This window comes from Marmota monax, unplaced genomic scaffold (assembly GCF_021218885.2).
Source record: "Marmota monax isolate L192 unplaced genomic scaffold, Marmota_monax_Labrador192_F-V1.1 WCK01_AAM20220418_F8-fsc00155, whole genome shotgun sequence".
NCBI lineage: Eukaryota > Metazoa > Chordata > Mammalia > Rodentia > Sciuridae > Marmota > Marmota monax.
Window position 1 is genome coordinate 3,095,582 of NW_026694554.1, and position 13,487 is coordinate 3,109,068.

Here is a 13,487-nt window from a genome sequence, read left to right on the forward strand (position 1 = left end):
CTTTGAGTTGGGTTTCTCTCCCTACCTTGTGCTCCCCGCCCCACTTTTTTGTGGTACTGAGGATTGAACCCAGGGGTGCTCAACTACTGAGCCACATCTCAGCTCTTTTTAAAAATGTTTTATTTAGGGGCTGGGGATGTGGCTCAAGCGGTAGCGCACTCGCCTGGCATGCGTGCGGCCCCGGGTTCGATCCTCAGCACCACATACAAACAAAGATGTTGTGTCCGCCGAGAACTAAAAAAATAAATAAATATTAAAATTCTCTCTCTCTCTTAAAAAAAAATGTTTTATTTAGAGACAGGGTCTTGCTGAGTTGCTAAATATATCACTGAGTTGCTATGCCTGGCTTTGAACTCCCAATTCTCCTGCCTCCCAAGTTGCTGGGATTACAGATGTATGTCATCATGCCTTGTTGAATGGATTCTTTATTCGAAGACTGGAGCTTTTGGCATGGTATGGATAAGTGCCTCTACAAGTGTCATATTAATGGGTATCCAGAACATAAAGGCAAGCATATATTACTGGTCACCCCCAAAGGATGAAGGGATGATTAGGCTAAATACCAATGCTTTTCTTTTTTCTTTTTTTAAACAGTTTTTTAATGTTACTGTATTTTTTATGCCTTTATTTTATTTATTTATTTTTATATGGTGCTGAGGATCAAACCCAGTGCCTCACATGCACTAGGCAAGAGCTCTACCACTGAGCTACAATCGCAGTCCAATACCAGTGCTTTTCAACCCTTAGGTTCATGTTAAGCCTAACCAGGGCTGAAGTTTTATAAATCATCAATGGCTGGGATCCACCCCCTAGTGATTGCCATATAACTGACTTAGGGTGAGTCTTGGACATTAGCATTTTTACAAGCTCTCCAGGTGATTCTGATATGTATCCAAGTTGACACCCATTGGTGTGGGCCTTCCACAGTACATGCAGCTCAGGGCTCAGACCATTGGCCTGCTAAAATCACTAAGAGTACTTGGGGAAAGCTAGACATCCTGGAGTGGCTTACTAGCTTTGGGGCCTTTAGCAAATACCTTGGTCTTTCTGAACCCTAATTTCCTCATCTGTAAAGTGGGGTAATAATAACACCTACCTTGTCAGATTGTTGTCCATATTAAATTATTTAATACATGCAAAGTCTTTAGAACTGTATTTGACATATAGCAAGCACTAAATAAGTAAACACTCTTATTAAGGTCATTATTATAATTAGCTAAACTTGGAGAAGAGACAAGTATGCTAAAGACCAAACCAACCTGCTAGACTGGAATGCTAGATCTCCATTTGCCCAAACCGTATCTTGCTAGTAAAAAGAAACAGCACATCAGGCTGCTTGTCACAAGGACCTGTACTTAATTCCTCCTTCTATACAAACCCAGGCAACTATCCAGGCTAATAAAATGTAGCTGTCTAGTTCAGATCCATAGCTCTCAGGAGAATACTGGATTCTGCAGGATGATATCATCTGAAAAAAATTAAGGGAGCCAGGCCTGGCTCTGCCACTGTTTGTGTAACCTTGGCCAAGTCTTTTACCTCTTTAAACCTTTGTAGCCTCATTTGTCAAGAGAGGAGATTAAAATGAAATTATCTTGAAGACCCTTTCAGCTCATACTCTTTACTGTTAGTCTGATTCCATGTTCCTTCCTGCCTCTAAGACTTCAGCTCTGCCATTTCCTCTGCCTTGCTAATCTGTCTTTTTTTTTGTTTTGGGGTATGGGGGATTGAACTCAACCACTGAGCCACATCTCTAGCCCTATTTTGTATTTTATTTAGAGACAGGGTCTCACTGAGTTGCTTAGCACCTCACTTTTGCTGAGGTTGGCTTTGAACATGCGATCTTCCTGCCTTGGCCTCCCTAGCCACTGGGATTACAGGTATGCACCACCACACCCAGCAGCTAATCAGTTTTATTGATCAGAATAAATAGTCCTTTCTCTGGAAAGTAGTCTCAGATCCCCAGACTAAGTCAGGAGCCTCTTGAACACTTTTGGTCACCCTGTATTTCTTCGTCAGGACACTTAACACAGTTTGTAATGATCTATTGTGCAATTATTCCTTTCATGTGTCTCTACCCCCGTTGCCCCACCTCTAACTACAAATACCATGAGGGCAGTGATGAGCTTCTGTCTTGTCCATGGTTTTATCCCTAAAGCCTACTAACATGCCTGGCACATAGTATGTGCTTAATATATAGAGAAGGAAAGAAGGAACAAACTTATAGGAGATGAAAATGAAGAACAAATACTTCAAATCACTTGAACATTTCTGTGATAAACTTCATAAAGGCCTTCCAACAGAGGTAACATTTTGGTTACCATTCTTTCCATGAATACTGAAATAATTTAATTAATAATTTGTTAATTTAGTTTTTGGTTCTGGGGATTGAACTCAGAGGTGCTTTACCACTGAGCCATATTCCTACTCCTTTTGATTTTTCATCTTGAGACAGAGTCTCATTCAGTTGCCCAGGCTGGTCTGGAACTTGCCATCCTCCTACCTCAGCCTCCCAAGTTTCTGGGATTACAAGTATGAGCCACCATGCCAAGCTTAAACAATATGTATAAAGGTGTAAAACACATATACCCTTTGATCAAAGTAATCCTACTTAGAAGAATTTATTCTATAGATATACTGCATATGTGGGAAATGATGTATATTACAAGCATATTTCTTATAGCATGTTTAGTAATAATAAAAGATTGGACATAATCTAATGTCCACAAATGGGAGTAAAGAAACAGGGTATTATATTAGGGATTACTATGTCACAATTTAAAAATATGTCAGAACAGGCTGGGGTTGTGGCTCAACAGTAAAGCGCTCACCTAGTTAGTGCGAGGCCCTGGGTTTGACCCTCAGTACCACATAAAAATAAATAAATAAAACAAAGCTATTGTGTCCAACTACAACTAAAAAAATAAATATTTTTTTTTTAATATGAGAGACGGCTGGGGCTCAGTGGTAGAGCACTTGCCTGGCATGTGTGAGGCACTGCGTTCGATTCTCAGCACCACATATAAATAAATAAATAAAGGTATATAACCAAGTTAAAAAAAATATGTGAGAGATCCATCTGGACTGATATGGTGTCATCTCCAAGATACAGTTTTAGGTTAAAAAAAACAGGTGCATAAATGTATATGTAGTATGCTGCTGATTACCGCCCCCCAAAAGAACATAAATGTGCATGTTTATGCAGATCTTTGCATGGACTAAGTTTGGAAAGATACAGATAAGAAACTGGTAACAACAATGTTGTCTCTGGGAAGAACTGGGTGGCTAAGGAACAAAGGGTGGGGAGTATTAGTTTTTAATGTACACTTATGGCAACTTTTGGATTTTGTATTGTGTACTCACAAACAATATTTAATTGGGGCTGAGGTAGTAGCTTAGAGGTAGAGAGCTTGCCTAGCATGCATGAGGCACTAGGTTTCAGCCTCAGAACCACATAAAAATAAAATAAACAAAATAAAGATATTGTGTCCAACTACAGCTAAAACACAATTTTTAAGAAAAAGAATATTTAATTGTAAAAGATCTTTAAACACATATGACCTACCAACAGGATATAAAAAACCTAAATAGACTGATAATAAGCAATGAGATTGAAGCAGTAATGAAAAGCCTTCCAACAAAGAAGAGCTCAGGGCTGGGGATATGGCTTAGTTGGTAGGGTGCTTATCTCGCATGCACAAGGTCCTGGGTTCAATCTCCAGCACCAAAAAAAAAGAAAGAAAGAAAGAATGAGGAAACAAAGAAGACCCAAGACCAGATGGATTCTCAGTTGAATTTTACCATCTTTAAAGGATATCTAACATCAATGTTCCTCAAGTTATTCCATGAAATAAAAGGCAAGGAACACTTCTAAACTCATTCCACAAAGCCAGTATCACCCTGATACACAAACCAGAAAAGGACACATCAAGTAGAGAAAATTACAGAGCAATATCCTTGATAAACATAGATGCACAAATCTTTAATAAAAATACTTACAAATTGAATTCAACAACATATTAAAAAGATCTTACATCATGATCCAGTAAATTTCATCCCAGGATGCAAGGATGTTTTAACTTGTGCAAAATCAATAAATGTAATATATCACATAAATAGAATCAAGGTAAAAAAAAAATCACATGGTCATCTCAATAGATGCAGAAAAACCCTTTGACAAAATCTTATCATGATTAAAAATGCTGAAGAAACTAGGGGTAGAAGGAACTTGCCTCAGTTTAATAAAGGCTATATATGACAAGCCAGCATCATATTGAATGGAAAAAAACTGGAAAGAATTTACTATAAAATTAGGAATATGACAAGGACGTCTATTTTTACCACTCCTATTCAATATAATACTTGAAATTTTAGCCAGAGAAATTAGGCAAAAGGAAGAAATAAAAGGGAAGCAAATAGTAAGGGAAAAAGTCAAATTTCCCTGCAGATGATATGATCCTATCCTTAGAAGATCCCAAAGGCTTTACCCAAAGACTTCTGATAAATAAATTCAGCAAAGTAGTAGGATACAAAATCAACATAAAAATCAATAGCTTATGGATGTATGTGATGGTGAGATTCACTGTGGCATATTCATATATGCATATAAGAAAGTTAAGTGCACAAGACACTAATTTAAAAACTTAAGTATAGGAGCTGGGGATGTGGCTCAAGTGGTAGCGCGCTTGCCTGGCATGCGTGCGTCCCGGGTTCAATCCTCAGCACCACATACAAACAAAGATGTTGTGTCCGCTGAAAACTAAAAAATAAATATTAAAAAAACCCATAAGTATATAGCAGAAAGATCAGTAAAGTAGAGGGAAGGGTATGTTATGCCAGATTCGTGGACCCCAATAGACCTCCAGGAGCCGAATCCAATGCAATCACACAAGAGTCTTTATTGCAAGCTCAAGCCTGGACTCACAAACATTTCAGACGCAGCAGTCCCAGGGAGTGAGTCCTGTTCCTTTGTTCAGTGAGATTTTATAGGTTTCTTGGGGATACTCTATGCGTCACAACATCACACAGCAAATCATTCCATACCTCGGGAAAGTCAAACAACAACTCTTAACATTGATTAGCACATTCACTTGTGGGAACAAGTTGGGTAGGGGTGATTGGTTAGTACAAGAGGGGGATTGTTTGAACTGATTGGTTTAGGCCACGAGGGGTGTACGTGCTAAACTACATGGTTTCCCAACATGTTATCAACCACCATAAACTACTGGGGGGTCATCTGGCATCCCAGGTATTTTCCCTGTCTCATGCTGATTGGTGGTTGCTAGGGGGTTGCTATGGGTCCTCACCTAGCCTAACTGAGTCAGGGACACCTGGTGCTGTAGATCTCTCCTGTTATTTGCAGACAAACAACTCAGCAGGGTGGGTATGTGCTTAGGAGTGCTCTGTGGGTTTTTCCCAGGACAAGGGTCACACCCCCTTCCTTAGGATAGGCCTTGAGGTAGAAGCTGGTTTCTCAAAAATGGAGTCACATCAGTTTCTCAGGTACAGGGGAGGAAGGAGAGGAGGGAAAGGGGAAGTACAGGGGACTGAGTTAGAACAAATTATTTTCCATACTTTATAATTATACCAAAATGAATACTCATGTGTAAATAAAAAGAACCAATTAAAGGAAAAAAATCAATAGCTTTTCTATATACCAATAATGAACCCATTGAGAAATCAGGAAAATAATTCCATTCACAACAGCTTCAAAAAAATAAAATACCTAGAAATAAATCTAACCAAGGAGGTGAAAAACCTCTACAAGCAAAATGTTCAAAAAAGTAATTTGAAGAAGACACTAGAAGATGGAAAGAGCTCCTGTGTTCATAGATAGGCAGAATTAATATCCTTAAATGGCCATATGGCCAAAAGTGATCTACAGAATCAATACAATTCCCATCAAAATACCAGTGACATTTTGGGTATGGAATACAAGGGATTGAACTCCAGGGCACTAGACCACTGAGCCACATCCCCAGCCCTATTTTGTTGTTGTGCTGGGGATGGAACCTAGGGCCTCCTGCAAGCTATGCATGTGCTTTGCCTCTGAGCTGTGCCCCCAGCCCTTCAATAAATATTGTAATAACAAAGCCTTCAGAGGAGAGAATGGGAGTGCAAAAAAAAAAGAGCTAAGAAACACAATTAGTATGGTTGTGGTGAAGAATGCTTTTAATACTGGAAAAGTTGTCCTTAAGGACTTTGTATGTCATTCTAAGAAGCTTGAGTTGCATCCTTTAGGTGGCAGAAAGTCAGGGACGGAGTCAGTGATCCAAATTGAAATGATAGAAGCACATTCTGGCTACAGTGTTAAGATCGGATCACAGTAATGTGTGCATGAGGTGTAGGTAGCACGAACTAAGGGAGGTGTGAGGATGTAGAGGAAGAGATGGATCTGAAAAATACTAGATTTAGAAGATAAAAATGCTAGGATTTAATGATTGACTGGAGAGGGCAGTAAGAGTGAATGAAATAAAGGACTCTCAGGTTTCTGCCTCAGGGCAGCTGGTTGAATGGTGAGGCTATTTACTGAAATAAGAATTACAAAAGGGTGTGGGGGTGTATCTCAATGCCAAGTGCTTGCTTTGCTTAATATGCACAAGGATCTGGGATCCATCTCTAAACACCACCAGAAAGAAAAAAAAAAAAAAGAAAGAAAAAAAGTTGACCCCAGGAAGAAGACAGCCAATAATAGTTCTTGGTGTGTCAAGGCTTTGAGTGCTGTCCAGGTGGAGAGGTCCAGTAGGCAGTTGAGTGCTTGGTTTTGGAGCTCAGGGGCAGAAATCAATGCTGAAAATAAAGAATTAGGAGTCATGTCCCTGTAGATGGTGTTTAAAGCCATAGCTGATGCCAGTAGTGCACTCGCCTAGCATGTGTGAGGCACTGCGTTCGATTCTCAGCACCACATAAATGTAAAATAAAGATATTGTGTCTACCTAAAACTAAACTAAATAAATATTTTTAAAGTAAAATACTTGGGAGTCAACTTAATGAAAGAGGTGAAAGACCCTACAATGAAAACAACAGAACACTAAAGAAAGAAATTAAAGAAGACCTTAGAAGATGAAAAGATCTCCCTTGTTCTTGGATAGGCAGAATTAATATTGTCAAAATGATCATACTACCAATAGCACTATACAGATTTAATGCAATTCTAATCAAAATTCCAATGACATTCCTCATAGAAATAGAAAAAAAAAAAAACAGTCATGAAATTCGTCTGGAAAAATAAGAGAACCAGAATAGCTAAAGCAATCCTTAGCTAGAAGAGTGAAGCAGGTGGCTTCACAATACCTGAAGTTAAACTATACTACAGAGCAATAGTAACAAAAACAGCATGGTGTTGACACCAAAATAGACATGTAGACAATTGTACAGAATAGAGGACACAGAGACTAACCCTCATAATTATAGTTATCTTATATTTGACAAAGGTATCAAAAATGTACATTAGAGAAAAGATAGCCTTTCAACAAATGGTGCTGGGAAAATTAGAAATCCATATGCATCAAAATGAAATTAAACCCCTATCTCTCACCATGCACAAAACTTAACATGGATCAAGGTCCTAGGAATTAAACCAGAGACACTGAGTCTTTTAGAAGAGAAAGTAGGCCCAAATCTCCATCCTGTCGGATTAGGCCCCAACTTCATTAATAAGACTCCTATAGCATAAGAATTAATATCAAGAATCAATAAATGGGATGGATTCAAACTAAAAATCTTCTTGTCAGGAAAAGAAACAATCAGTGAGGTGAATAGAGAGCCGACTAATTGGGAACAAATTCTTACCACACACACATCACATAGAGCACTAATCTCTAGAATATATAAAGAACTCAAAAATCTTAACACCAAAAAACCTAATAACTCAATCAATAAATGGGCCAAGGAACTGAACAGACACCTCTCAGAAGAAGATATACAATCAATCAACAAATATGTGAAAAAGTGTTCAACATCTCTAGCAATTAGAGAAATGCAAATCAAAACAAAGGTCTTTAAGATTTCATCTCATTCCAGTCAGAATGGCAGCTATTAAGAATACAAACAACAATAAGTGTTGGCAAGGATGTGGGGGGAAAAGGCACACTCACACATTGCTGGTGGGATTGCAAATTGGTGCAGCCGATATGGAAAGCAGTATGGAGATTCCTTGAAAAACTGGAAATGGAACTACCACTTGATCCAGCTATCCCACTCCTCGGCCTATACCCAAAGGACTTAAAAACAGCATAGTAATAGGGACACAGCCACATCAATGTTTATAGCAGCACAGTTCACAGTAGCTAAACTGTGGAACCAACCTAGATGCCCTTCAGTAGATGAATGGATAAAAAAATGTGGCATATATACACAATGGAACATTACTCAGCAATAAAAGAGAATAAAATCATGGCATTTGCAGGTAAATGGATGACATTGGAGAAGATAATGCTAAGGGAGGTTAGCCAATCCCAAAAAACCAATGCCAAATTATTTCTCTGATTTAAGAATGCCAATCCATAATATGCTGTGTGGGGGGGCGGATTAAATGAACTCTAGATAGGGCGAAGGGGAAAAGGGGAGGGAGGGGAAGGCAGGGGGTATAGGGGTAGGAAAGATGGTGGAATGCAATAGTCATCATTACCCTAAGTACATGTATGAAGACACAAAGGCTGTGACTCTAGTTTGTGTACAACCAGAAATACAAAAATTGTGCTCTGTATGTGTAATATGAATTGTAATGCATTCTGTTGTCATATATAACAAATAATTTTTTAAAAAAGAGTTATCTAAGTTGATGGTGAGGCTAGGTGAGGGTGAGCCATCAGGTGTCATACAGTCTTCAGTGAATGTGGAAAAGTAGCCAGGAGGTCAGTAGATGATAGCAGGACAACAAATGCAGTTAAGAAACATGAGCCCCAGATGAACACTTTGGCGTGAGAATGAAGGAGTAAGAGTCTACGAACAGCAACAGGGAGCTACAAAAACACCACTATCACTCTATTCCCCACCTTGTGACAACTGTGATATAGGGAAATAAGTAAGCAGCCCCCACTTTATAGATTCCCAGGAGACAGGTTAGTTATGACAAAGTTTCAGGAAGGCACTAAAAAGGTTAAGTGTCAGTTTACCCTGATCTGTCTTCATTACAGATGCATTGATGTTTTAAGAGTTTAACATAACTTTCATTTTCTGTTTTAACATCTACTTCCATATTTTGAGTTATGTTTAGCACCTTTGAGTTCTATAGGAGAATCTGCCTTTATCAAAATGGTTACATTTTGTCTCCCCTGAGCTATAAATTGAACCCAGGGTTGAACCAGATTTTGAAGGCCCAACAATTAATGAAAATTAAAGAAGTTCTTCAAAACCAGAAAAATAAACTCTAAAATGCTATCATATCCAAGCTGAGTGCAGTGGCACATGCCTGTAATCCCAGCAGCTTGGGAGGCTGAGGCAGGAGGATCTTGAGTTCAAAGCCAGCCTCAGCAAAAGTGAGGCACTAAGCAACTCAGTGAGACCCTGTCTCTAAGTGAAATACAAAATAGGGCTGGGAAAGTGGCTCAATTGCCGAGTGCCTCTGAGTTTAATCCCCAGTACACCCCATCCCCCCTAAAAATGTTATCATTTCCAGAGGGCATAGGCTGAGAGGGAATGTAAGCATAAAATCAATTCTGTCCCAAATGCCAGCTTCCTTCCAAGTGAAATAAACCATAAGCATATGAACAGAGCATCATGGTTTTATTCCATGTTAATATTCATTCTAAGTCTATGGAGCAAGTCCCTGTGGTAGCCATTCTTTGCCGTCATCTTGGCCAGGAGCATACATTCAGAGTCCAGCGACCCTGGCTTCTTTGACTAGGACATTTATTTCCTGGCATTTAAATAATTTCATCCCACCTTCTATTTCTTGCCAGGCTCAGAGCCCCTATCTTCCCTACTATGGAGGTGTAGATGTCCATTTCTCAGGAGCAGTGGACTGCTTCCGGCAGATAGTGAAGGCCCAAGGGGTACTGGGGCTCTGGAATGGATTGACAGCCAACTTATTGAAGGTGAGAAGGGTGACCAGTCCATTGCCTCTCTGCCTCTTCCAGTTCTACCCCCTTTCTTTGTCACCTTGCCCACCCATACAGTATACATGGAAACACACCAACTAGCACTGATGGTAGCATAAGGCCCATAGATGCAGGCTGGTTGTCAACCCTAAAGAGAGGAGACCCTGTGCAGTGGTGGATCATCTTCTCTCCCACCCTAGATGAGAAGAGCATTTAGTCTACAGGTTCCTAATATTGGGGTTCATGGACCACTTAGGGGAACCTAATCTCATCCTAAAATTGTCTGCAAAACTGTGTTTTGTGTGTGTGTGCATGTGTGTATCATATTCCCAAAGAACTCCATGATCCAGAAGTTAAGGTTAAGAACTCTGAATTAACTTTGCACTAGCTGATATATAAATGATTCCAATCAAGGCCAGCATACATATTGACAGGCAGTGTCAGGTGTCTACATGCGTATTAATCCAGGCCCACTGTTTGCTCAGAGCATGCCCTTCAATTGCTGTCATCCCTCTCCCCCCATCCATACTGTGCCAGCCTTCTTTCTGCCCTTTCCCCAATTTCAAAAACAATTACCATGTTGTATTGCCCACAGCTATTGTCAATTTGTCCTGATTTGTCTTGATGCAGATACATTGATATTTGAAGACTTTAACACAATTTTCATTTTCTGTTTTAACAGGTAGTTCCATATTTTGGAGTTATGTTTAGCACTTTTGAGTTCTGCAAGAGAATCTGTCTTTATCAAAATGGTTACATCGTGTCTCCTTTGAGCTATAAATTGACCCCAGGAGTGGACCAGAGTTTGAAGCCCCAAGAATTAAGGGAATTAAGGAAGTTCTTCAAAACTGGAAAACTGAAGTCTAAAAAACCAACACTGTAGAACTGAATGGAACTAGAAGTGCACTAGCAAAACACATGTTGAAATTGGAGATAAATGTAGTCTCATAATTATCCTCTTGAAGAGTAATAAGAGGGTATTTCTGGTTGCCATTTTTGGAAATTACACAATTTGGCCACATACGTCCTTAGAGCCCCATACTAATGTCCCTGTGAACACCTGTGCCATGAAGTTTCTCAACACTACTATGTCTTGACAGCCTCCTACCAGATTTTATAACCAACACATAGCAGTGACAAAATGTGCAATTTACCTTCTGAATAGAAACACAACACAAAAGGGCATTGCCACGACAGCTCAAGTAACAAGTAGATGAAATGATCAAGTAGAATCTATGTCACAAACTTAGCCACAGGGTTACTCACAGTTGATGCAAAGCTCACACAAACTGCTGGCCTAGTTTTGGTCATTTCACCTGAACCCATACCAGTTGTTCTTGAATTCATAACTTTTGCTAACTTCTGAGAGCACACTCTATAATATAGATTAGACCTTAACAGAAACCAAATGAAAACATTTAACTTTTTTAAAGTTAGCCACACCATAGTAGAACCAACCTCTATTGAAATATGAAGCATCCTAGGCTTAGAATCTGTGCTTCAGGAAGGCAGTTTTTACCATGACTGCATAATTATGCCCCACAGATCTTCTGACTAAAATCACGTATAGTTCAAATGGCCTGAATTCTCTGCCTTTTTCACTTGCTTTGCAAGCCTACCCTGAAAATAAATTATTTAATCATGTTATTCTCACAAGATGTCCTAGTTGCCTAGGAAGAATCAAAAGGAACATTTGACACAGTCCCCCTAAAAATGTAACAGAATAAAAGCACTTTAGGCTAATAATCTGTACTGAATTTTTAAAAGTCAAATTGCATGATTGTTCCACATTGAAGATTTCATGTAAAATTCATATAACTATACCTTTTCAAATAGTGCCTATCTACTCATTTAAAATACATTAATATCTAACATTAAGTTGTTAATTCATGCACACACGCACACTAAGGTTTTTCAGTATGTTAAAAGTACTTTTGCTATTAAATTTATTTTCCAAAGGAAAAAAATGTTGTGTTGGTCATTTGTTACTAATCAGAGTTTTAAAACTATGGTTAAACACTTAAATAATATTTTGCTAAGTTGCTGAGGCTGGCCTTGAACTTATATTAAAAATATTAAACTCTTAGAATATTGTCCTATATAGATACATGAAAATAACTCATTTTCCAACTGCTAGAGCACACAAACTGCTGGCCTAGTTTTATTCATTTCACCTGAACCTATACCAGTTGTTCCTGAATTCATAACCTTTGCTAACTTCTGAGAGCACACACTACAGTATATAGATTAGACCTTAACAGTTTTACAAGGAATGGTGGTTAACAATTTTATCTGTAGCCCATTCTGTTAAAGAGTTTGGAGGGTGGCAAATTCCTAACCCAGTGAATAGTTCATATTTGTCATTCTTTCTTTCCCTTGAAGCAAACAACCTTTCAAAAAGCTCTAAAAGCCTCAAAAACAGTTTTGTACAAAATCTAAAAATCCTAACCTCAGGTTATATACTTGATAGTATATCTGCTATTGAGATACTGATGTGACTCCATTTTTGAGAAACCAGCTTCTACCTCAAGGCCTATCCTAAGGAAGGGGGCGTGACCCTTGTCCTGGGAAAAACCCACAGAGCACTCCTAAGCACATACCCACCCTGCTGAGTTGTTTGTCTGCAAATAACAGGAGAGATCTACAGCACCAGGTGTCCCTGACTCAGTTAGGCTAGGTGAGGACCCATAGCAACCCCCTAGCAACCACCAATCAGCATGAGACAGGGAAAATACCTGGGATGCCAGATGACCCCCCCCCAGTAGTTTATGGTGGTTGATAACATGTTGGGAAACCATGTAGTTTAGCACGTACACCCCTCGTGGCCTAAACCAATCAGTTCAAACAATCCCCCTCTTGTACTAACCAATCACCCCTACCCAACTTGTTCCCACAAGTGAATGTGCTAATCAATGTTAAGAGTTGTTGTTTGACTTTCCCGTAGTATGGAATGATTTGCTGTGTGATGTTGTGACACATAGAGTATCCCTCCAAAACCTATAAAATCTCACTGAACAAAGGACCAGGGCTCACTCCCTGGGACAGCTGTGTCTGAAATGGTTGTGAGTCCAGGCTTGAGCTTGCAATAAAGACTTTTGTGTGATTGTATCTGATTCAGCTCCTGGAGGTCTATTGGGGTCCCACGAATCTGTCATTACACTATAGATGCCTTTTTTTTGTAGTTGTAGATGAACAGCATGCCTTTCCTTTATTTTATTTATTTTTATGTGGTGCTGAGGATCAAACTCGGCAAGCACTCTTACTACTGAGCTAGAGCCCCAGGCCCTGCTATATATTCTTCTACAACTATAAAATAGCTAAACTCTTACTACTTATCACAGAAATGTTTCCTAAACTGCAGTTTTGATTTTTTTCAATAAATTTAAATGAGGAAAAAGAATGTGCCTCATTTTTCTCATTTCCGAACAGCTCTTTTTTTAAATTTTTTTT

The 13,487-nt window shown here is 39.1% G+C and overlaps 1 protein-coding gene across 3 annotated transcripts in view; it reads left to right on the plus strand.

Moving 5' to 3' along the window:
- Positions 1-12,004, plus strand: part of Slc25a43 (solute carrier family 25 member 43) — a 44,567-nt gene extending 32,563 nt beyond the window's left edge. Inside the window, exons 4-5 of one of the 3 annotated variants that reach the window (XM_046420961.2) lie at positions 9,900-10,034; positions 10,720-12,004. In XM_046420961.2, coding sequence (XP_046276917.1) covers positions 9,900-10,034; positions 10,720-10,920 — 336 coding nt within the window. In that variant the 3' untranslated portion in view covers positions 10,921-12,004. The remainder of the gene's footprint in view (positions 1-9,899; positions 10,035-10,719) is intronic. The other 2 variants (XM_046420962.2, XM_046420963.2) reach the window with 2 other exon arrangements.
- The last annotated feature ends 1,483 nt before the right edge of the window (positions 12,005-13,487 follow it).